Here is a 24,027-nt window from a genome sequence, read left to right as displayed (position 1 = left end):
TATAACCCCCAACATTGTCAATGTTTTTGCCTAAATAGTTATCACTTCATTATTACTTCAGTCTCTTTTACATCTATTTGCATTGGATTGAGATTGATTATTGCTATTAACTTAGAGGAAATTATCTATCTATCTATCTATCTATCTATCTATCTATCTATCTATCTATCTATCTATCTATCTATCTCTCCAAAATAGCAATAGCATTTAGACTTATATACCGATACTCAGTGCTTTACAACCCTCTCTAAGCCATTTACAGAGTCAGCAACAATACAGGTCCATTTTTACTGACTTCGGAAAGATGGAAGGCTGAGTCAACCCTTGAGCCACTCAGAATCGAATCATCATATCATTGTTAACGTTAATGTAGGGACGCAGTGGCTCAGTGGGTTAGGACGCTGAGCTTGTCGATCAGAAGGTCGGCAGTTTGGCGGGTCGAATCCCGAGTGCTGTGTAACAGAGTGAGCGCCTGTTACTCGTCCCAACTTCTGCCAACCTAGCAGTTCGAAAGCACGTAAAAAATGCAAGTAGAAAAATAGGGACCACTATGGTGGGAAGGTAACAGCGTTCCGTGCGCCTTTGGCGTCTAGTCATGCCGGCCACATGACCATGGAGATGTCCTTGGACAAGCGCTGGCTCTTCGGCTTTGAAATGGAGATGAGCACCGGCCCCTAGAGTTGGAAACGACTAGCACGCATGTGCGGGGGAACCTTTACCTTTACCTAGTTAACACTGTTAATGTTTCTCGCACCAATTTTCATTTTAACTTCTGTCTCATTTGCTTTAATGTTCTTTTGTAGGTTCAGTTGACGTAAGAAGGAAACCTAATCAGGCTTATTGTAATTCAGGCATGATAAAGTAGCAGCAATGATGCATTTGGAATATCTGCAAGAAATACCATTTGCTTGCAAGCAAGAATTGGTGGGGACCATAAAGAGACACTAGTAGAAAACGAAGCTGAAGTGCTCTGGGACTTTTGAATTCAAACAGATAAGCCCCTACCACTCCAGACTTAACAATTGTTGATAAGAAAGACAAGAAAGTCTGGATAGTAGACCTGACAGTGAGGTTGTGATCCTTGATAAATTGGGCAAGCTCTTTCAGACTGCAAAAATGATCCTCAGTATCCTTCCTGGCTCGGGAAAGGACATGTGGTTGAGTCCACACAATAGTGTTGGCTTCTTTGAAGAAGAAGATGTTTCCATCAGGCATAAACACCTTCAAAGAAGCCAGCACTAGACCCAACAATTTTGGACATTTTTCCCCCCAGGGTCTAACTTTCCTTTTTTAGGGAAAGTTGTTGAAGAGGTGGTCAGCTCTAAATAAACCAGAAGAATGGATTGTTTGGATCTGTTATCTGGACTTGTTTTAGTCAGTTTTCAGATCAGGGCCACTGCACAGAGACAATACTGATCATAATTCTTTACGACCATTAATATAGCTAAAATGGGAGTCGTGCATCCATCCGGATTCTGCTTTGATTTTCTCAGAAGGACACCATATCTATTAAAGATTCTGAATGTGGGAAGGAACACAGTTGGCAGGAACACAAGAGTGCAGGCTGATTCCCTTGGCGCTAACCAATTGTGGCAAGGCACAAGCCACACCACAGATGAAAGCAGTAATCAATTAACTTATTAGGGTCAAGCAGTGAGCTTGTTAGTACAGTAACAGGCAGCAGGCAGCGGGTGGGCAGCAAAATGCTTCGGAGGTGAAACCAGTAACCAATTAACTTACAAAGGTCAGAGCAGGGAGCTTGTTAGTTTATGGTTTGTGCTTGTTAAGCAAGCAGCAGACCATGGGAAAAGGCCACTCGGGAAGAGATAGCTTGTTTAAGCAATCTCTCTCCCAGGATTAAGGAAAAGAATGGGTCAATCATGGGGCAAGGAGGGATTCCTTCATGTATTGATGAGCGCTATGACCAAGAAGGCTTTTGCACAGGTTCATCTTGTGCATCAGTTGTGCTCATTTCAACATTGAGAGGTTCTTCAGACAGCCACTCATTCTCTCATGACCTCACAGGTGAACTACAATATGTTGTATGTGGGGCTGCCTTGAAGACTAACCAGTATATATATCCAGTATGTATGTATGTATGTATGTATGTATGTATATATAAAGGTAAAGGTTCCCCTGCACATGCGTGCTAGTCGTTACCAACTCTAGGGGCCGGTGCTCATCTCTGTTTCAAAGCCGAAGAGCCAGCGCTTGTCCGAGGACGTCTCCGTGGTCATGTGGCCGGCATGACTAGACGCCAAAGGCGCACGGAACGCTGTTACCTTCCCACCGCAGTGGTCCCTATTTTTCTACTTGCATTTTTACATGCTTTAGAACTGCTAGGTTGGCAGAAGCTGGGACAAGTAACAGGTGCTCACTCTGTTACGCGGCACTCGGGATTCGACTTGCCAAACTGCCGACCATCTGATCGACAAGCTCAGCGTCCTAACCCACTGTTGTTTTTATATTTTACAGTCTGGGATATGACTGACACTGATCTATCATTAGCGAGATACATTTCAAGTAATGAAGAGTGTACAGACGCTTGTGGAAATGATCTGGGGACTGTGTTGTGTTTTTGCAGTTTATCTACGGAGGAGGAGGAGGATGTGCATTGTTTGCCCAGTGAATTAAATAGATACATCTCAAATGAAGGCAACCTTACTAAAGGATGTAGTAAGGAGAGGGAGACCCTGCCAGACACTGTTGGCCCCCACATGCTCACTGCCTCCTGTCCACACGCCTGGGGGGGGGCGTTCTTCCCCTCCCCTTCATCCTGGGAGTTTCACAGAGGGATACTTTTCCATGACCATTTGGCTGTGTGGGACATTTAAACACGCATCCTGGCAACCAATCCACACGTTGAGGGATGGGTGGCCTAGGGTGGCATGCAGAGGTGGGCGGACATTGCTTTGAAGTGCACTGCAAGGATAGGAGAAAAAAGTGGCCTATAGGGCAAGTCAGGGCTTCAGGAGGCTGCCCCCACCCCACCCCACCCCGGCTGGCTTAATGACAAAGTTAATAACAAGTTGATGTGGCTTCCCCGCATGGCTTCAAAATACTGCAAGGCCAATATTTACTTCCAGATATTAATGAGACACAACAATGCTGAAACAATTGCTGATGATTCTCAGTTCCTTCAAACAGCAGATCTTTAAAGGGAGAATCTTTCAATTACCAGGAGACAAGAGAGGGAGCAAAAAAACCTGGGTAGTTTTGACTGAAGGGCTAGACCCTAATTCTAACACACATCCCTCCAAACCAGTTTTCTCAACAGCCATCCTGCTGATTTACACACACACATAATACACACAGCGAAACATGTGCAAAGACTCTAAGGTATTCACAACCCAAAAAATTCAGCAGTTGGAGAGATGCAATAGGTGACAAAAAAAAAAACGAGTATTTTTGCCCGTGGTCAAGAAATGAGAAATCTGGTCCTGCCACAGGTTGGGCGAAAGGGAAGGGGTGAGGTCATCCCCAAACAGAAAGAACACAAGGGAGCACCCCCTTTCTCCCTCCATCTCTCTTTTTTAAACTTCCTCCAACTCCATCCAGGTGCTGCTGGAGGGAAAGAGTGAGAAGGGGGAAAAAGCAGGGAGGGTTTGTACAGTATGTGTGTATGTTGTGAGAAAGCAAGCAAGAGTAAGAGAGGAGGGAAACAAAGCTATGGGGAACGTAGAGCATTGCAGATGGAGGAAGCAAACTTACAAAAAGAGAAGTTCTCTCTCTCTTTCTCTCTCTCTCTCTCACACACACACACACAGACACCCTTTCTGGTTGTGGTATAAAAAGAGAAGATGCAAATAAGATGTAATATTCTAGTATTCACATGTATATTAATCTATAGCTACAAATGCAGGGATCAATCATATTAAAGTAATATTTTCTGGGCAAATGAGTGTATCTATTTCTGTCTTTGGATTAAAACTGCAAACGTCTCATGGACTTTTCTAAATACATTTCAAATGACAAACTTTTATTCATTAATTTATTCTTTTATTGCATTCACACTCCACCACAGACTAATAACTCTTGAAAACTTACATAATATGTGATGGAGAAAACTATTTAAAACATCCGCAGCCTGATTAAAATGACTAATTTGAATAACAGTTATAACCACAAACAGAAACTGCAAGCCTCTGGTTAAAAAAAGTCCCACATTGTAGAATGCCAAAAATCACTAAACATTCAACTCCATTAATAATTGTAGATGGTTGTAAAATGCATTAGAGAATTAGACAGACGCAGCTTGATATAGGCAGCAATATGAATGTTATACTCTGTTCTTTATATAAAAACAGGCTAAAAAGCCTTTTAAAATATGCTTAGAGAAGTACATACCAATTAATTGTCCAGATAACAGTTATTTAACCAATGTCTATAGATCACTATAGATTACTTGTCCCAGCTTCTGCCAACCTAGCAGTTCGAAAGCACGTAAAAATGCAAGTAGATAAATAGGGACCACTACGGTGGGAAGGTAACAGCGTTCCGTGCGCCTTTGGCGTCTAGTCATGCTGGCCACATGACCACAGAGACATCCTCGGACAAGCGCTGGCTCTTCGGCTTTGAAACGGAGATGAGCACCGGCCCCTAGAGTTGGAAACGACTAGCACGCGTGTGTGGGGGAACCTTTACCTTTACCTTTATAGATCACTAATACATTTGATAAGAAGAGCTAGCTATATACTATTAAAAGTATAATTGTATCTGTATGTCTGTTTGTACCTTCATATTAGCCCAAGTTGTGCAATATACTGCAACAATTTTTGAATCAAGATACCCCAAATCCATTAGTTTAATGTATGCATAAAAAAATCTGAGATCCATTACTCCTGTGGAATTAAAATTTCCACTATGTTCAGACCAGTTTCTCTGTGGTCACGTGATTATGATTTCTGACTTCTGATAAAAGCAAAGCTGGCAGAAAGTCAGCTCTCGCTGGGTTTTTGTTGTTGTTGTTGTTGTTGTTTTTGCCCAACCATGGTAATTCTTTTCCTCTGTTTAAATAAGAAAATATGGACTTATTTTTGAAGTTTGTTTGTAACTACAATTATTTTTCTGTCTATGATACATGTTCTTCTTAAATGAACATGGGACTGTCCAGTATTAGTAAAAGAAATATGGTCAGTCTAAAATTTAATATTCATTTTGGTCATTTCATCTTCCTTTCAAAGAATGACCCAGTGTTGTCTATCTATCTAGCTTGCCTCAAGGTGTCCCAGTCACTTCTATGGTGAAATGAATGATATGCACACAGTAATTGGGGGTGGGGGTGCCACTGAGAACCTTTGTTCTAGGCTATCAAAATAAAACAGTCACATGAAAGTGTACCAAACCCAAACACACACACACACACACACACACTCACACAAAACCACAAATACAGTTTGTCATTATGACTACATTTCCCAAGATGCAATGATGTAACTTTTTCTGACAGTCCCTTTAGCAACTTCTCTAGTAGTTGGTGATAAGAAGTGGAAGGCATGGGAAAGAGATCCTGGGTCCGAGCTATGAAATGCCAGCTGCTGGTGACCAGCCTCTTTATTATGGTAATAAAATGGGAAACTTGGCAGACGTAGGTTGTGCCATGTTGATTGTTGAAATTTTAATGAGGGGGTAATTTCATTACAAAAGATAATGGTGCTGAACGTTTAGTAGTTTAGAGAGTCTGAGCTTAAACTGAAAGTCTCTACCATGCTGAGGGTCTTATCAGGACTGCACAGCATTATAGCTTTAACCAGAGGCTTGCGGTTTCCCTCTTTGTCAGTTGTATGAGAAATGTAGTCTTGAAAGTTAGAAAGATCTTGACTTGGCAGTCTTTGTGCAGAGGCAGACAAAAACGCTCTCCTTCACTCAGAAAGTAGCATTATTGCGTGAGAGAACCATGAATTTAAAGGGCTTTTAAAAATGGAAAGTGACGTAGCACCAGTTTTTAAAACAATTTTGCTTGGTAATGTAAATCTTGGGAGATGCAGCTTTGGATGATTTTTAGAATAACTTAAACAGGGGAAGCAAATGGTGGCTTCTGAAATTCCTTCCCAGCCCTTTTTCATCAGTGGCCAAAGGAGGTATCTATTCTATGTAAAGAAGTAACCTGTGGAATTTGTGTATGAGTGTGTGCTCTTTCTTCCTGATCTAGAGGTATGCATGTGAGTAGTGCATGTTTCTTTGGCCCTCCACTTGTGTTGCAGCTGTTGTTTGTATGTTCCGTCTTGATCATGTGACCAGGAGGAATGGAGTAATTGACAACATTCTAAGCACTTCTACTCCTTCCATAAGGACTCCTTGAGAGTATTTCTTCAGCGATATTTTTCTCTGCAGTCCTGGTTGGATCAAGCTCATGAGCTCAAGCTAAGCTGCAGCCCTGGTCTGTAGGCATGTAATGCATTGGACAGACTTCATGAGATCCCCAGCTTGGAGCCCGCTATACCTATGGACATCATCTCCAACCCCCTGCTCAGCTCGCTGATGCATCAGACCCTTTTAAGGAAATTAATGTTTGTTTTGAAAAAGCAACATAGGATGCTAGCACATGGTGCATGAAGCCCACAAGCATTCTTAGAAAATGAGAATAAAATGTGGAGAAAGCCTAATGCTTTGTTTCCAAGGGCATCTACATGCCAGAACTGAAATACTTAAGTTTGGGGACTGGCTTTTTGTCCTGGAAATTTGCCCCTTGAAATTATTAGTCTAGTAACTTCTTTCTCTAAAGACTTTATCTCCTTCTGATAATCTTGCTTTTCTAGATAGTCCATCTCATACTGTGAAATGCAAAAAAAGTTGGAAACTTCTGGATTCAGTTCTGAAAACAGATTTGGAAGTTCTTTATAGCCCCATTAAAAACTCCCCCTCAAATCTTCCCCGAGGCAAGTTTCTCCCAGTCCACAACCCTGAATGTCCCGTGAAATAAAAGTAAGCACATGCTGTTTACTCCCTTCTCGTCAGAATATTTCAGTAGCCGAAGCAGCACTCCTGCAAGCTAAACTGAATTATATCTTTTATTGGAATCAAAAAGTAGTAGCAGAATCTAAGCAACTGGACCAAATCACACTTACTAGTTCAGTTCAGGTACCAATGTGTTACAGGTAGCGTGTGTTAACAATGATTTATTCAGTGCCCCTTTCAAACTTGTGATGATCTTGGAGAAGTGATATGACTGATCCTCAGTGTTTGGCTGTTGCAGTGTCCCTATGTCACATGTTCATGATCCAAATACTTGGCTCCCAGCTTGCAATTATGACATTGCAGCATCCTACAATAGTGAGTGCCATTTACAACTTTTTTTTGCTGGTTTCTGACAAAGTCAATGGTGAAGCCACAGGAGGTCACAAATGGTGATCATGTGAGGTCCTGTTTAACAACCTATCATGATTTGCTTAACCACTGCAATCAGGAATGCCAGAGTGCTAAGTGTGAGGCTGTGCTTTATGGCCATGTTGGTTAGAGGTGGCAGATCTGAACCCAATTGCCATTGTTAACTGAAGACAACCTGTAGTTTATTGAGCTGGGGCAAAGGACCGTGTTACCTTTCCGAATTGTCTGTTGATTTTTTTCCCCATCTTGTTCTACTGCTTTGTTAGGGACAGAGATAAACTTTGTTTATCCTTATTATCCTTTAAATGGAAAGTGGGAGTAGGGAAATACTTATGAATCCATGGTGAAGAGCTTTTTTTTTTTTTTTTTGCTGAGTTCCATTGTAAGAAAGAGGCAAGTAGCCAAACTCATATTCTGAATTAGCTATAAGTAAGGAGGGTGTATGTTGCTTAATAATTAATGAGCCAATGCCAAAGTGGCACTCTTTATATTTACTGTTTTGTTGACTGGCATCAATCTAGGAAGATTTGCTAAAATTCTCTAGGATTCTGAGTACTGTACAGATCAGTACTACAAACATGCAAATGACCACTAGATGGCAGCAAAGAACTTTCTGCATCTCTTTGCTGCTCTATAGTGGTTATCTGGAGTTCTGTACCTTTGATATGCTGACCCCAACTTAGTCTAACTTCCTTCTTCCTGCCAGCCTATATAACTAATAAAATCCAACCAGTTCTATCCATGTTTTTAATGGCTTAATTAAATATGTTATGATAAAGTGTTTGCATGGCTGAATATTGACTTGAGCTTGGGTTGTTCTAGCCCTTATCCAACTTTGTAAACATGCTTCTTTTCTCTTCTTAGCTGCTTGGGATATCAGTTGGCATACTGGCCAGTATCACCCTCAGTGGGAAACACTTCACTGTCATAAATTCTGCCTCTTTGGGGACAAACTCCTATTACAGAAATTTCCATTCTATTGGTGAGTGTTGGGGAATTCAAGATTCAGTCTCTCATACTGGAGTGCAAAATTAAAAGTTATTTGTTTTGCTGATGAGATAAGAATTTGTTCTGTTTGGTATTTGTTTATTTTAAAGATTGATCATGATATAAATGTCTATGTTTTACATTCCTTATATGGAAAAAACATATAATTTATTCCAACTTTTTATTAAGTTTTTGTTTCAACCGGTTTAATCATATATTGATCAGCTAATAAATTTCTTGATTAGTGAACAAATGATATCCCTGGGGATAAATTTAACTGGCAGAGTTATTTAAGATGTTGACTTTGACTGGGGAGACCCACGTTCCAAATGCTCCCTCAACTTCAGAGCACATTGAGGTCTTCTGGGCTCACTATACTCTCTCAATCCAAATGTAGCTTATAGAGAGGTTGTTGTAGGGCAGGGGTCTTCAAACACGGCCCTTTTATGACTTGTGGACTTCCAGAATTCCTCAGCCAGCATGCCTGGCTGAGGAATTCTGGGAGTTGAAGTCCACAAGTCATAAAAGGGCCAGGTTTGAAGACCCCTGCTGTAGGGGATAAAATTAAGGTGATCTTTTCAAATGCTGCCTCAAGAAGCAAAGCAGGGTATGCATGCAGTAATACATGTGGTGGTGAGAATTCTTAAAATAAATGACAGTTCTAAGGAGAGATAATTTTCCAAGATGGAATACTTGTATGTAACTGAATTTCAAAACTGAAGTTAGATGATTAAAAGATTAACAGCAAATTGTAATGATTTAGCCAGAACATAGAACAACTTCAAAGACGTAGTGCAAGATTGGAAGACATGGAGAGACCTGGCCCATAGAATCACCAAGAGTCAGAAATGACTGAATGGATAACATCACCATCATCAGTCTACAGAATCATACTGAGTCAGGAGGGCCCTTTTCCCCATCCCATACACCCTCCTAATTATAGTGATAAGGGCACTAAGCAGCAAAAAAACAAAAACAAAATGGAATGTAGACCTGGGAACTCAATTGCCCACCTGCAGAGGGAATGGAGAAAAAAGAGAATCCTACTTTCCAAAATGAAGATCAAGGGTTCCATGTATCTTGATGAATGTTTGGTGTTCAGGGTTCTCCTCTGTTAAAGAACAAATAGTATAACACCGATTTTCCACCACTAGAAAATTAATCTAAAACATTTTCATTGGTAGCCTTGTTGCCCCCTTACATACTGGAACTTTATTATGAGAGCCACTGAGGGTCCCGGCTTGGAAAGAAAAGCAAGATATATCCACACATTCCTTTTAATTACTAGTAGAATTCAACTCAGTAGAAATTACCTTGGGAATTATTGTCTGAAACAAAGGTTGCTAGCTGCAAATTACCTTTGCTTAATACAAAGATATTTAAACAAACATGAATATCTGGCTGAACTTGGTTGATCTCAAAAATACAGTTAGGTCAGGTTTGCTTATCCCTAGAATGGGAGACAATGGTATCAGGAAGGCTCTAGGTCCAGTGCTTTTTTTGTAAAAAATGAAAATGCCAGAACTCACGCATATCATACAACCCACCCTGCCTACCCTACAAGGGTCCATCCAAAAAAGGTGCTGGAACTCCGTTCTGGGAATTCTACGACAAAAAAAGGCCTGTCTAAATCTATAGATAAGGCTGGAAAGCAAAAGAAAAAGACAATGGCAAATCTCTCATATTTCTTCACACTTGAAATAGGAACCAGCAGTTTCCAGATCAGAGATATACCAGTAGCTGTTACAAAGACATAATATAATCACTCAATGTCAAGGCTACTAAATGCCACTTACAAATCCATTAACTCAGAAAGGAGGAAGAATAAAAGAAGAATGATCATCTCCAAGATTATGAAAGTCACATCGTCTCACTAGCAACAGCCAATCACCTCTTGGATATGGCTTCATAAAGATTCTAATCTAGCCAATCCATATCTAGGAGTCTTTTATCAAGTCCAGTAAAGAGAGAAGCTAAGCCATTAAATGTCAAGAGATCGGTGATCTGTTAGGGTTCCAGTCAGAGGATTCTAACAATATTTTTGTCAAGAAAAAAAAACATGGGTATGTCCATATAATTTTACTTTACTTACTCTGATGCTGCAGGATAGTTATCAGAAGGGACCTTAATGTTCAGAGTTTTGTATATCTTTTTCTGTATTTCCTTCATTCCAGTTTCCTACGTCGGGATGTGTCTGAGCATCATTCTAGCTATGGCTGCTCTGATGAGCATTGTTGCCACAATCAAAGAACTGGAAGGTGCTATGGCAGCTGTAAGTAGGCTCTGTTGTTGAATAATATAAATATCAGTTAGATTTTTCTACAAACTATTTTTGAAATATACCTGACTTTCAAGGAAGATCCCAAGTAACTCCATCTTGGGATACTTTTTTGAAATTATTATATATATCACGATATGTTGGGAAGTGCCTGTTTGATATCTTGTACAATCTATATTGCATAGAAATTAATATACATGAAAATATATGTTAAAATCAATGTCATGTAACTGAAAGACATAATGGAATTAAAGTGGGAAGGGTTTTTCTCTCAGTGTTCCAAATGTAAATTACCTAAAACAAAATTTTACCCAATTTTGTATGTTATTAGAAATTTACCTACTGGGTATTAAAAATGGCTTCCTTGCTATTAGCCTATGCTTTGCTTACAATAATGCTTCCGGTATGTGATAAACTTGAGATGATAAATTATATTTCTGAGACTTGGCTGAAGGTAAAGATGGTTCTTCAAGTTAAATGAACAGTTTCCAATTCTGTTTCAGAATTGTTTTTAAAATTTGCCTGGATTTTCTGAAGCAAGTTCTTCAGTTTCTCTAATCGGTTCCACATACATATTATTATTGTTTTTTTCATTATACTCTAAACTAACCCTGCCCTTTATGTATAGCATTATCACAAGCAATGTGTCTGATAGATGTGTTATCAGTGACATTAGATAACATGGGAAATGCTTGTTATACTTTCTCACACAATGCTAACCTGATACCAGCTTTACATTCAGGATCAGTTAGGCCATGCTACTGGTACATGGATGCCCTTCTTGGAAAACACATAAATTTGAATCGCTGCCCTATAATTTCAGTGCTGTGTGAATAATTCACACAAACACGTGCAACAGGCCAGAGAAGGTTTAGTACACCTCAAGAATTTTCAGTATCTCTATCCTCGTAAACATCTCGTTCCCTGTTGTTACTTGGCCTATTGTCTAGACTTGCCATGACATTGATATATGGCTCTGGACCACACCAAATCACAGGGTGAAATAATCTTTTTGAGTAGATGATCTATACTGAGGAATTTTTCCCCCATTTACTGCATTGGATTTGCTCATATATAGAGAGGTATGTAATGAAGAAGGGATCCATGCTGCTGTTGATTATGTATTTTTGTTTTATTTTGAGGTTTGTGTGTGTGTGTGTGTGTGTGTGTGAGAGAGAGAGAGGGAGGGAGGGAGGGAGGGAGGGAGGGAGGGAGGGAGGGAGGGAGGGAGGGAGAATGAATTACTAGTCCAAGTCATAACCATGCCACATCCAGTTTGGCACATTTTGTCCAGGATCCCATAAGCACAATGAAAGCCCAAAAGGAATCCCAAACATGATTACTTTATTCTGTATGAGTTAGGATCTCTGATTTTGCAAACTGATATATGCTTGCCTGCATTCCACCAAGCAGAAGATACTGACACATTCATACTCAGGTTGTTAGGAGTTAACCATTTCCTAAATCTAGAGGAAACACATTGGCAAACTTCCTCTCACAATTCATGTTGGAACCCTGAGGGTTTGGTCAAACACCTGCAGCTCCTCCTTACAGCTTCATTCTAAAATGCATCTATTGTGAATATGTTTAGCATGAGCAAACGAGATACTCCCTTGCTTTGTTACAAAGTCAGAGAATCAGAATTCACTATCTTGGATTTATGGGTGGCCTCTTGCCAGTAACTTAAAGGACATGAGAATAACAGCTGCTCTGTGAAAGCTGTCAGTTCTAATCATTTGGGAAGTGATTGAATGATATGGATTTGCAATGTATTCAATTTGCCCTTTAAATAATAATTTCTATTTTTTTTAAAAAAAAATAGAAGCGATTTCTCCCATCTTTTGCTTCTAATGCCTCTTTTGGATTGTAACTCCTGTGCCCTCTCTGTTACAGTCTGCCTACTCTTAAGAACTGCAGAGCCTGATTTTCCATTTCAGGGGAAACTGATTGGATTTCTATTGCACATTCAAGTGACAGCTAAACAATCATTTTTAGGAAATGCTTTAATGTGGATTCCTGCATTGAGCAGATGGTTTGGCTTGATGACGAAAGTGGCCTTTTCCAATTCTATCATTCTTTACTTATATCAATATTAAATCCTTCCGCAGCAACAGCGACAAGTTCTGGTTGGGTTGAAGCATTCTTATCATGCATTGGTATTTATTTTTCTGCAAGTCATCTTAGATATTGGACTGTATATTATAGTTGTTGTGTATCTGTTCTTGAAAAATGGCTACCTACATAATTCAGAAACATTAAAGCTCATGTAATAAAGACTGAGTTGCAAATAAATGTACATTTCCTACACAAAGTAGGAAATGACAACTTATCTTGGTGTCACTTTTTATATGGTAGCTCTACACAGGAATCTGTGGGCTAATTTATTTTAAGAAAATGAATTTTGTATATGGAACAATAGTTACATATATTCCAGTTATTATGAAAAAAGTAAACAACAACATACTATCCTAATGAGCTGCAGTATGGGTAGAGTCAAACTGTGCTTGGGACTTATTTTTCCTGTCAAGGGATTAATTAGTGGATTTTGTAACCAGTGTGAGGACTGGTAATTATGACTAGTAAAAGCTTCTCGCAAAAGAAAAGGTAAACAACTTGGTTTAACTGAAAGTGTTTGCTTTATGTTGCAAAGAAAAAATAGTCACCTGAAAAATATGCACATACTGAATTTCATACTTTATGTGATTCAGGTGAAATTAATGTGCATATACTTGGAACTGATAGCTATTCTAGCAACAGCAACAGTTTTATGTCAATATATGAGAAGGCCCAGAGTAGTGATCAGCATAAACCATAGTATTTGGTTTGGAAACTCATTTCCGAGTTTCAAAAACAACTCAGTTTGGCTCAGTCCAATTGAAAGTGAGTGTGAGAAAAGTGAGTGAGTGGCTATATAAAGGTGTTTAATAAATAAACAGAAGTGATAAACACTTGTGTGCAATGACACAGAACATCCTTCCAAACAAAATACTGGCAGAGTTGGGAAGTGGGAGGACACAGCTCATGAACTCTAATGATGCATCAGGATGGTTTGAGGGTTGTGTTAAGCAGACTGTGTATACATTTAAGATTAACAAAGCACCTCCAGTGCTGATGGATTGATGTATTTACTTAGTAACTTTATGTCAGTGTACTTCCAAAAGACTCATGGCAATCCACAATAAAAATCAAAACAAACCACAACAATTGAAATAAATCAACATAATTAATCAACCAATAAAGATGAATAGAATAGAATAGAATAGAATAGAATAGAATAGAATAGAATAGAATAGAATAGAATAGAATAGAATAGAATAGAATAGAGCTGGAAGGGACCTTGGAGGTCTTCTAGTCCAGCAGAACCTATACCATTTCAGACAAGTGACTATCCAATCTCTTCTTAAAGACCTTCAGTGATGGAGTGCCCATGATTTCTGAAGGCAAGCTGTTCCACTGGTTAATTGTCCTCACTGATAGGAACTTCCTCCTTAATTCCAGGTTGCTTCTCTCTTTGGTCAATTTCCAACCCTTGTTTCTTGTCTCGCCCTCTGGCCCTTTGGAGAATAGTTTGACCCACTCTTCAGCAGGACCAGAGGTTTGGTCCTCCGAGCTTTCACACTCATGATGGAGCCCATCCTCAGGGAATTTCTTTCTCACCACATTCTGGTGAGAGAGGAGTTCCCTGAAGATGGACTCCAGCACGAGTATGGAAGCTCGGAGGACCAAATCTCTGCTCCTAGTGACTGGCCCAGATTGGATCCTGCATAATTAATCAAACCCCATAGATTTACACATCAGTAATAAAATTAATAGGCATCCGATGACCAGAAATCATCACATCTATGCATTCCTATTTTCAAAGCCTTCCTGAAGTTCAGGAGAAAAGGTGTTTTCTGGATATTTGGTGGGAGGTTGTCCAAAGGTTATAAAAAAAAGACTCCTCGTTGTTGTTGTTAGCTGTGAAGTCGTGTCCGACCCATCGGGACCCTATGGACAACGTTCCTCCAGGCCTTCCTTTTCTCTACCATCTTCTGGAGTCCATTTAAGCTCACACCTACTGCTTCAGTGACTCCATTCAGCCACCTCATTCTATGTCGTCCCCTTCTTCTATTGCCCTCAATCTTTCCCAGGATTAGGCTCTTCTCCAGTGAGTCCTTCCTTCTCATTAGGTGGCCAAAGTATTTGAGTTTCAACTTCAGGATCTGGCCTTCTAAAGAGCAGTCAGGGTTGATCTCCTCTGGGACTGACCGGTTTGATCGCCTTACAGTCCAAGGAACTCGCAGGAGTCTTCTCTAGCACCATAGTTCAAAGGCCTCAATTGTTTGGTGCTCAGTCTTTCTTATGGTCCAACTTTCACTGCCATACATTGCAACTGGGAAGACCATAGCCTTGACTATACGCACTTTTGTTGACAGGGTGATATCTCTACTTTTTAGTGTGCTGTCTAGATTTGCCATGGCTTTCCTCCCCAGGAGCAAATGTCTTTTAATTTCTTGGCTACAGTCCCCATCTGCAGTGATCTTGGAGCCCAGGAAAATAAAATCTGTCACTACCTCCATTTCTTCCCCATCTATTTGCCAGGAATTGAGAGGGCCGGATGCCATGATCTTGGTTTTCTTAATGTTAAGTTTCAACCCAACTTTTGCACTCTCCTTCTTCACCCGCAACAAAGGCTCTTTAGTTCTTCTTCACTTTCTGCCATCAGAGTGGTATCATCTGCATATCTTAGGTTGTTGATATTTCTCCCGGCAATCTTAATTCCAACTTTTGATTCATCTAGCCCTGCCTTTCTCATGATGTGCTCTGCATATAAGTTAAATAGGCAGGGCAACAGTATACAACTTTGCCAGACTCCTTTCCCAATTTTGAACCAATCAGTGCTTCCATGTCCAGTTCCCACTGTTGCTTCTTGACCCGCATATAGGTTTCTCAAGAGACAAATGAGATGGTCTGGTACTCCCATCTCCTCACACAGCCCCAAATCTCTTAAAGGGAGGTACCTGCAATATGTCCACCCAGGATGAATATACCAGACAGGTAGATTAGCTTGGAAAAAGTTCAGAGAAGAACAACTAAAATGACCAAAGGCCTGGAGACTAAAAAATAGTAAGAACGACTGCAGGACTTGGGTTTGGCTAGTCTAGAAAAGAAGAAACATGGGCAACATGATAGCAGTATTCCAGTATTTGAGGGGCTGCCACAAAGAAGAGGGGATCAAACTATTCTCCAAACCACCAGAGGCCGAGACAAGAAACACTTGTTGGAAACTGACCAAAGAGAGAAGCAACCTGGAATTAAGGAGAAACGTCCTATAAATGAGGACAATTAACTAGTGGAACAACTTGCCTCCAGAAATAGTGGGCGCTCCATCACTGGAGTTTTTTAAGAAGAGACCAGACAGTCACTTGTCTGAGATGGTATAGGATAGGTTCTCCTGCTTGAGCAGGGGGCTGAACTAGAAGACCTCCAAGGTCCCTTCCAGCTTCTATTCTATTCTATTCTATTTATTCTAACAACAGATTGCAAGTTTCCATTTTTGTTTTTTGTAATGCTTACGTTGGTTGAAAAAGGGGATTTTGAATTGTATTTTGGCAATGTAATGTACGGTAATTCAGTTGAATAGTCGATTGCTTCATCTCTGTGATCTCACAATTCATGATGTCAGCTGGTTGTCATGGATACGTAACTCAGACTTTTTTTTTTTAAAAAGCACTTCCTTTTTTGCATGCATGGACTTGGTTGTATAAACAAAATCTGGTCTGAACAAGCTTGCCAAGCCTCTCGTTCTGAAAAGGAGTTTTAAGAGCTTGGCAGTCAGCGGGATGTCGCTCTATTGGGTTTCCTACATAGAGATAATAATTTCATATTTATTCAGTAAACTGCCCTGCTTTTCTTTCAATCATTTCCACAATTTTATTTACTTTCATTTTGCCAATCTATTATAACAAACCAAGTACATCTTTAGAAACTAAAGTGACTGAAATAAAAAAATGAAGATTGTTCTGAGGAAGAAGTATAGGAAAGCACCTAGGAAGAATATGGTTGGAAATTTTTTGTAGGGCCGAAAGCTATAACCGGTGCACTTTATTTCACTGAGAGCATTAGCTGATTAAAACTTGCTCTCAGCATCACTTTTACTGTTACTTTTGTCATTTTTGTTCAAATACATGAACATCCAAGGGAAAAAAAACATATTTAAAAAGTGATGTATGTCCTTCTAATCATATGTTCCTTACATTCCTTTTATGTTATCAGATTTCTGTTTGCTTTAATGTACAAAAAAATAGAGAAAAGGGGAAAAAAACTGAAGGCCAGTGTAAAGTTTTGACTTTAGATTAACACCAAGGAAGTTCCAGATTCAAGTTCCTGTCTAGCCATGGAGCTTTCCTGGGTGACTGAGCTAATCATTGTCTTTCAACACAACCTAACAAAAGAACAAGGGAAACCTCGAGCCAAAACAAACAAACAGTTGTTTCATATGTTGGAATTTATATAAACTATATGTTGATATTAATAGAAGAGAGCAAGTATATACACCCACTCACTCACAGGCAGGCAGGAAAATCCATTTGCTTTTAGAGGAAAAATTACGTCTGTGTCTTTCAATTTAAATCAATTAACTACGCTAGGTCTGAAATTAATTGAAGGAAATAGAAGAAATACTGTCTTTTATCAGTAAGTAGATTTTTGTTCTGTTATTAGCTGTGAAGAACAACCTTCCTAATTCTTCAAATGTGTATGTTAAAAGTATATATAAACTAAAAGTATACAGTACTTGAAGTAGCAATGACAGCGCTTACTAAGGTATTATTTTGATGTCTTTTTTATTGCAGTGTTTTTTCTGTTTTGCTGTGGTTTTCTGTGCTTCAGGAGTAGCCACATATTGGACTGTTACCAACAGTATTGTGGTAAGTGAACAATCTGAAAAGGCAAATAGTTAAATAAACTGCCAAAATGGTTCTGCACTTTCAGATATACTAATTACAACATTCTTATTCATGTAAACGTAGAGCCATAAAACATTTCAAACCTCTCAAGTGTCTTTAAGCACTTTTTGTCTGTTTCCAAGTCTGTGCAGCAGAATCTGCAAACTCGATAATTCTCAAATACAGTATGCTTCTGAAATCTGTTATCCCATAGGACTATCTCACTGGAGCTTATAGGATAATTGTAAAGCTAATTTTCTGGATTGTGCATGGCTCCAGTAGGATTATTATGTGGAAAGACAGAATATAAATCATAGGAATGAATAGAGAGGACAGTTATACCGCAATTCTCCTCCAGTTTTTTATGCTGCTCCTGACTTGGCAGCGCTGATCACCTCAGGAAAGGTTCTCTGAATTGTGAAGGATATTCTTAGAATAGTTCAAAAATGTTTCTAAGATCTAGGGCAGGGGTAGGCAACCTCGGCTCTTTTATGACTCATGGACTTCAACTCCCAGAATTCCTGAGCCAGCTATGAGTCATAAAAGAGCCGAGGTTGCCTACCCCTGATCTAGGGAGTGAAAAACCATACTTTTGTGGAAGTGTTTCTACAACATGGAAAGAGTTCTAGAATTGGAAAGATTTGAAGGAAAGCCAGAAAGGAGACAAAGTACAAGTAGTCCTTGACTTACGACCATGATTGAAGCCCCAAATTTTTGTTGCTAAGTGAGACATTTTTAAAGTGATTTTGCCCAGGTTTCAGACTTTTCTTGCCACATTTGCTAATAACACAGTTGTTAAGTGAATCTAGCTCCCTCATTGATTTGTCAAGCATAACACTTTGGCAGCTAGGTGCCTCTGTGTTTCAACTTGCCTTTAGATTAAGGGGGAGGGGGAATTGTTACTTTCAAGTGGGTAAAAGAAGGAGAAATGAAACTTTGATTCAGCTGAAGACTGTGGGAGCCTTGTCAAGGACACTAGAACAGGTATGGATTTGAAGTAGACAGTTCCCATAACAAGTGAATTTGTTGATGTGGATTACATAAGATGTTGGGGCTTTGGCTAGGAAAATTATTTTTTAAGTCCATGAACTAGTGTTGGAACCTCAGAGTTAATTTTACTTCAATATAACCAAGCAGTGTATCCAATAAACAGTAAACTTTTCGGAAGCAGAATGAAACTGGAGTTTTATTTGGATTCTTCAGCTGGCTGTTGATACTTCACTTGTCAGAAGGTCGCAAAAGGTGATCACATGACCCTGGGATCCTGCAACCATCATAAATATGAACCAATTGCCAAGTGTCTGAATGTTGATCATGTGACCATGGGGATGCTGCAGCGGTCATAAGTGTGAAAAATGGTCATAAGTCCCTTGTTTTTCAATGCCATTGTACCTTTGAAGGGTCATTAAATGAACTGTTGTAAATCGAGGACTACTTCTATATTACCCCTGATAATGTACTTCAAGAAATAGCTGAGGTATTTGTGGGAGTGGTTCAAACCCACATCTTCTTTTATCTAGGCTTCTCTGTCAATCCTTTGCACAAACTATCGACTGTGTAAAAGACAGTTGCATCTGTCTTTTCCTCACCTATCCTCCCTTACAGATTCCTAAGCATATTCATACATAAATAACCAACTTGTGTGAATTGGGTTACTGAGTTCAGTGGGAGTTTAGATTAGGTCTGGAAGTGCAGTTTTAACCTGAGCAGGTAGCTCATCTACCCATCCTCTTGACAAGCAACAGCATTGGAAACATGCAAAAGCTATTGACCACCCCTGGGTAGAATTTGTTTTGGCATATGATAAACTGGGAGTTTGGATGTGTTTAAATGCATACAATTTCTGTTTAGACACACAGTTGCTTCCAAGTTGGTAATATATTGTTTACCAACAAATACACAGAGTTATGCAATCCTTGACACTCAGTTTTATATTCCCAGCAATATATTAAAATATTACTTCAAAATATAATCCCAAGAATTACTTCATTAAGATGGACTTGTTTGCATCATTTGGTTGTTGAACTCCATGGGAAAAAAGTACATTTATTTGGAATGTAATAAGAAGAAAGTGGGAATGTGCTCAGATGAACATTCTACCTCCCAGATTGTCAAAATCTTAAAAAGACCATGATTCAGAATCAGTATTAACAAAGAAGGTAAATTTCATAATTTAAAATCTACCAAGGGCTTAGGTAGGTGGTCTTACCAACATTCTGCTTCCATGGTGGACCCAAATGTCATCTATCTATGATGCTTCCGTTTCAGTTCCAAAATACTGAATTTGTTGGGATGAGAAAAGCCAACAAGCACCAAGTTTAACAAAAATGAATATATTTGTAGCTCAAGGTTGAAGTGAGGGGTCTTTGGTGCTCTCAGAGCTTGGTTGTTTTCTTGCAGATGTTTTATTACCCAAACTAGGTAACATCGTTGTCATCATCATTAACTCCAAGATTAACATCAGCCTAACAATCAAGTAAACAATCCCCCAATCAAGGACAAGCCAACAGTAAACCTCCCATCAAAGAACCTCTTAAGACCATCCCCACCAACACTTATTAGGGAAAACCACTGGAATATAAACTGAGAGCAAACCCCACTCCTTACCAACACTGATGATGTGACTTAGTTTGGGTAATGAAACATCTGCAATAAAACAACCAAGCTTAAGAGAGCAGCAAGGACTGCTCAGACGAGGATATGGAATCTAATAGCTAGGGATACAAAGCCACACACATACACAAAAAGTCCTTGGAATGTTCCAGTGGCACAGGAAGACTTTCCTGTCTTTATAGGACTATGCAAAGTTCTGAAGAGGGATTTTATTTTGGTGATGCTTCGAGTTAAGCACTCTTTCAAAGCTCTTCCCAATGCAATATGCTCTCCCCGCCCCAACTTTTAAAAAGCGAGGCTGCTGTATTGCTTTTTCCAAGGGTTTATGGTTATTACAGTGAGCTACTGGAAATGAACGATGGTTAAAAGCATGCTCAGAAATCTGTTTCACATTATTGAATATGCCATAAAAAGTCACCAGAGCAATGCAAACCATGAACTGAATCATTGCTTCACACGTGGATTAGAATCACCTCTGAAGGATGGTCTTGACCAAATGATTTGCTGTGCTGTCCCCATATGCAGATTATTAAATGATCCAGTAAACAGAGCTAGCCACTTAACAACTGAAAAATTTATTAAAGGGATAAAGGTAAAGGTAAAGGCTCCCCCGCACATGCGTGCTAGTCGTTTCCAACTCTAGGGGCCGGTGCTCATCTCCGTTTCAAAGCCGAAGAGCCAGTGCTTATCCGAGGACGTCTCCGTGGTCATGTGGCCGGCATGACTAGACGCCAAAGGCGCACGGAACGCTGTTACCTTCCCACCGTAGTGGTCCCTATTTTTCTACTTGCATTTTTACGTGCTTTCAAACTGCTAGGTTGGCAGAAGCTGGGACGAGTAACAGGCGCTCACTCTGTTACGCAGCACTCAGGATTAAAGGGATAGCCTCCTACAAATTCAACAATTCTTGAGGAAAGCCTCGCTATAGCTGCAAATGAAAGAATATCTCAGTTAGGACCTTTCACTCCAGCATCCAATGCTCTGGACCAGTGTTTCTCGACTTTGGCCATTTGGAAGTTGTGTGGTCTTCAACTCCCAGAATTCCCCAGCCAGCCAAGCCTGGCAAAGAAACACAGCTTTCCCTACTACCCAGACTAGGAATTATGGAAGTGATAGGCATATATATATGAGAGAGCCTGCAGTTAGTTTAGATTATTTTGCTTGGGGAAGTGAGCCATGTGGCACAAGATTCTTCATAGGTTGTTCTTTTCACGCATCAGCCTAGTAAGGATGATAGAATATTTTGTGAGCTGCCTTGGCCTGCAGTATTATAATTAGCACAGCTGGTATAAACCCACCCAGTTTATTATGTCGAAAGGCCCCCAGAATAGGATTTTAGTTTGCTGGGTCTGACTGGCACCAGGTTGGAGAAATCTGACTTAATATAATGTGCTTTGGAGGATTGTCTGCCATTGCTCATTTCTTATAAGACTTCTGGAACACTTACCATGTGAAACAATTGAATTTGATTCCAATGACAGTTCAGACTGAAAACACATGGTATTGCTGTATTTTGAAAACACATGGCATTGCTGTTTTTAAAGCCAAGGAAACAGACAATCTGTCATTCTAGTTAATAATCGTCTTTCACAAATATTAATGTGGAGTGTCTTTTGGGAACTCTTAGTTGAGGATCTAATCATATTATTCTTAATATAAAAGTGCCTCTTGTCATTACCTTCATACGAGATACAAAAAGTATTGCATCCCATGCTTCCCCCTACATCCAGTCTTCAAAATCAGAAAGGGTTTAAAACTGTTTTTATTTAAAAAAATAATTGTTTGGGAGAAAATAGATGCTAGCTAGCTCCACCAGCTTGTGGAATATTGCCCTTTCCTTCATGCACAGTGCAAGGTTTACCACCGGTCCTTGAGCAACAGAAGTTGCAATGTCTTGATTTAAGAAGATTGTAGAACAGAATAGAGTGGTAATATTACATTATGTAGCCATCTCTCATTCTAAAACGGAACTTACTGGTGATAACAAAAATGTTATTAACAAAACAAATTTAACAAAAGTTACAAACATCATATTAACTTAATCAGCCTTGATAAACTCTAGATTATATATGTCTATGGTTTACTCTAGCACAATTTTTCTCAATCTAAACAACTTTAAGCTGGTTGCTGAATTCTGGCAGTTGAAATCTACATATGTTAAGTTGAAAAACACTGGTCTTGCATTTCATGCAGAAGAACCAAGGTGCAGTTTTTGACTTTGTCAACTACAGCTGGATAAACCTCTACTGAAAGATTGGAGTATCACTGCTAGTCAGTGCTGGTAATGCAGTGCTAGAGAAATGAATGGTCTGATTCAATATGAACTAATTCCCTATGTTCTTAATCTGCGTTTCTTTGCTAAGGAAGGGGTATCATCATGGTACCCCACTGAATTCAAAATATAGGCCCATACCTTCGGTCCATGGAATGAAAATCAGTAACAAGGGAATAATTCTGTAATGATAACAATAGATGAAGCTTTTTAAATTGCTCTGTCTACAGAAGTCATCCTTGGCTATACATTTAACACAACTGCAGAAAATAATAAGGAAATAATACATGTACTGTATATGTGTGAGAAGGTAATTTTATGTACTATTTTTTTCTTTTAAAATTCTGACAAATTTTCTGAAATCTAATTATTTACTTTAGTAGAACCAAAATTTCACTTTCCAAGCAATCCCTTGCATGTTTTCATAAAATCAAAAGGCATTCTACTGAGTGTTGATCCAGGAAAATGTGCCTAAAGTGAAAAATGTATTTTAAATTAATTGTGAACATTTAACTCGTAAATCATCTATGAAAAGTGGGGAAACTGTCATATAATATCCTTAAGGATAAAAGCATTTTAAAAGAATTTCCAGAATAATTGTGGTATTAATTTGCTGCAACCAAACAAAAAACCTTTGGCATTTTAGCAAATGTATTAGTGCAGAAAATGTTTTTGTCCAGAGTTTTGTTCAATATACCATTGAATCCATTCTGCCTTTGGGATGTTACTTCAGGAGAAATCAAAGAAATATAAATAATGCAGACTACATAATAAATAATATATGGACTTCCGGTTTGCCATCGCAGCCACCACGGATGCTGGACGGCGACCTCTGTCTTCCGCGTTCAGTTTCGTTCCTTTGGGGGACCCTGGAAAGGGTCAAAAGTTGCCCTGTAGGGGCGACAAGCAAGAAGGGAACCCCCGCTTGATTGCGGGAGGGCAGCAGCCCTTCTGCTTGATGCGGGGCAGCCCTCCAAGCCAGTGGAGGAAAGACTGGCTATAGCAATATGGCTCGTCACTAAGCTGCAGTCAGCTGAAATCAAACTTACCATCAAGTACTTCTAAAGCAACGTAGATGAAACTGGGTGAGATTTGATCTTCTCTTTAAGATCCTAAGTATTTTCTTTTCCTGCAAAAGCTGCCCAAAGTATCTTTCCCACTGTGAGCAGAGGGAAGGGTATTTCTGCCCCACCCTCTAAGAATAGTGGCAATTGACTACCCAGGGGAATTAAAGCACTAAAAGAACAATTTTAATCTAATTGGATTTATGTGTTTCTGAAACTTGGGGACCAAAAATTTTCTTATTTTTATTGGAGACTTGTTTTTATCTACAAAAGAAGAAATAAAACTGGAAAAAGGATTATAAAAATTTTGGACTTAAAAAACTTTAAACGGCATTGGTGACATCTTGTGGCAAAGTTTAGTATTACAACTTGTTATAAAAGAGACTTGGCTTGAAGCCCAGACTACAGATAAAACTCTTTTGACCTTGATAGATACCACCTGTGAGAAACTTAGCAGGAAAGAGAACTTCTGGGTGGCATAACTGGCCTGCTTGAACTATGAATGTAAACCTTTACTGATTTTCAGAGTTATATGTGGGGAATTGCTTTCGTATTTCTTTA

At 39.4% G+C, this 24,027-nt stretch overlaps 1 protein-coding gene across 5 annotated transcripts in view; it reads left to right on the top strand.

Moving 5' to 3' along the window:
* Positions 1-5,488: 5,488 nt before the first annotated feature.
* The window catches only part of TSPAN32 (tetraspanin 32), a 41,937-nt gene continuing 23,398 nt past the window's right edge, over positions 5,489-24,027 (top strand). For 4 of the 5 annotated variants that reach the window (XM_083348491.1, XM_083348492.1, XM_083348490.1 and 1 more), the window contains exons 1-4: positions 5,489-5,561; positions 8,191-8,308; positions 10,488-10,585; positions 17,425-17,499. In XM_083348491.1, the coding sequence (XP_083204617.1) occupies positions 5,496-5,561; positions 8,191-8,308; positions 10,488-10,585; positions 17,425-17,499 (357 nt within the window). In that variant the 5' untranslated portion in view covers positions 5,489-5,495. The remainder of the gene's footprint in view (positions 5,562-8,190; positions 8,309-10,487; positions 10,586-17,424; positions 17,500-24,027) is intronic. The other variant, XM_083348493.1, reaches the window with a different exon arrangement.

The sequence above is a fragment of the Vipera ursinii genome (assembly GCF_947247035.1).
Source record: "Vipera ursinii genome assembly, chromosome: 1".
Lineage (NCBI taxonomy): Eukaryota > Metazoa > Chordata > Lepidosauria > Squamata > Viperidae > Vipera > Vipera ursinii.
Note: the sequence above shows the minus strand (reverse complement) of the source record. Positions and strands in the feature narration are given on the sequence as shown.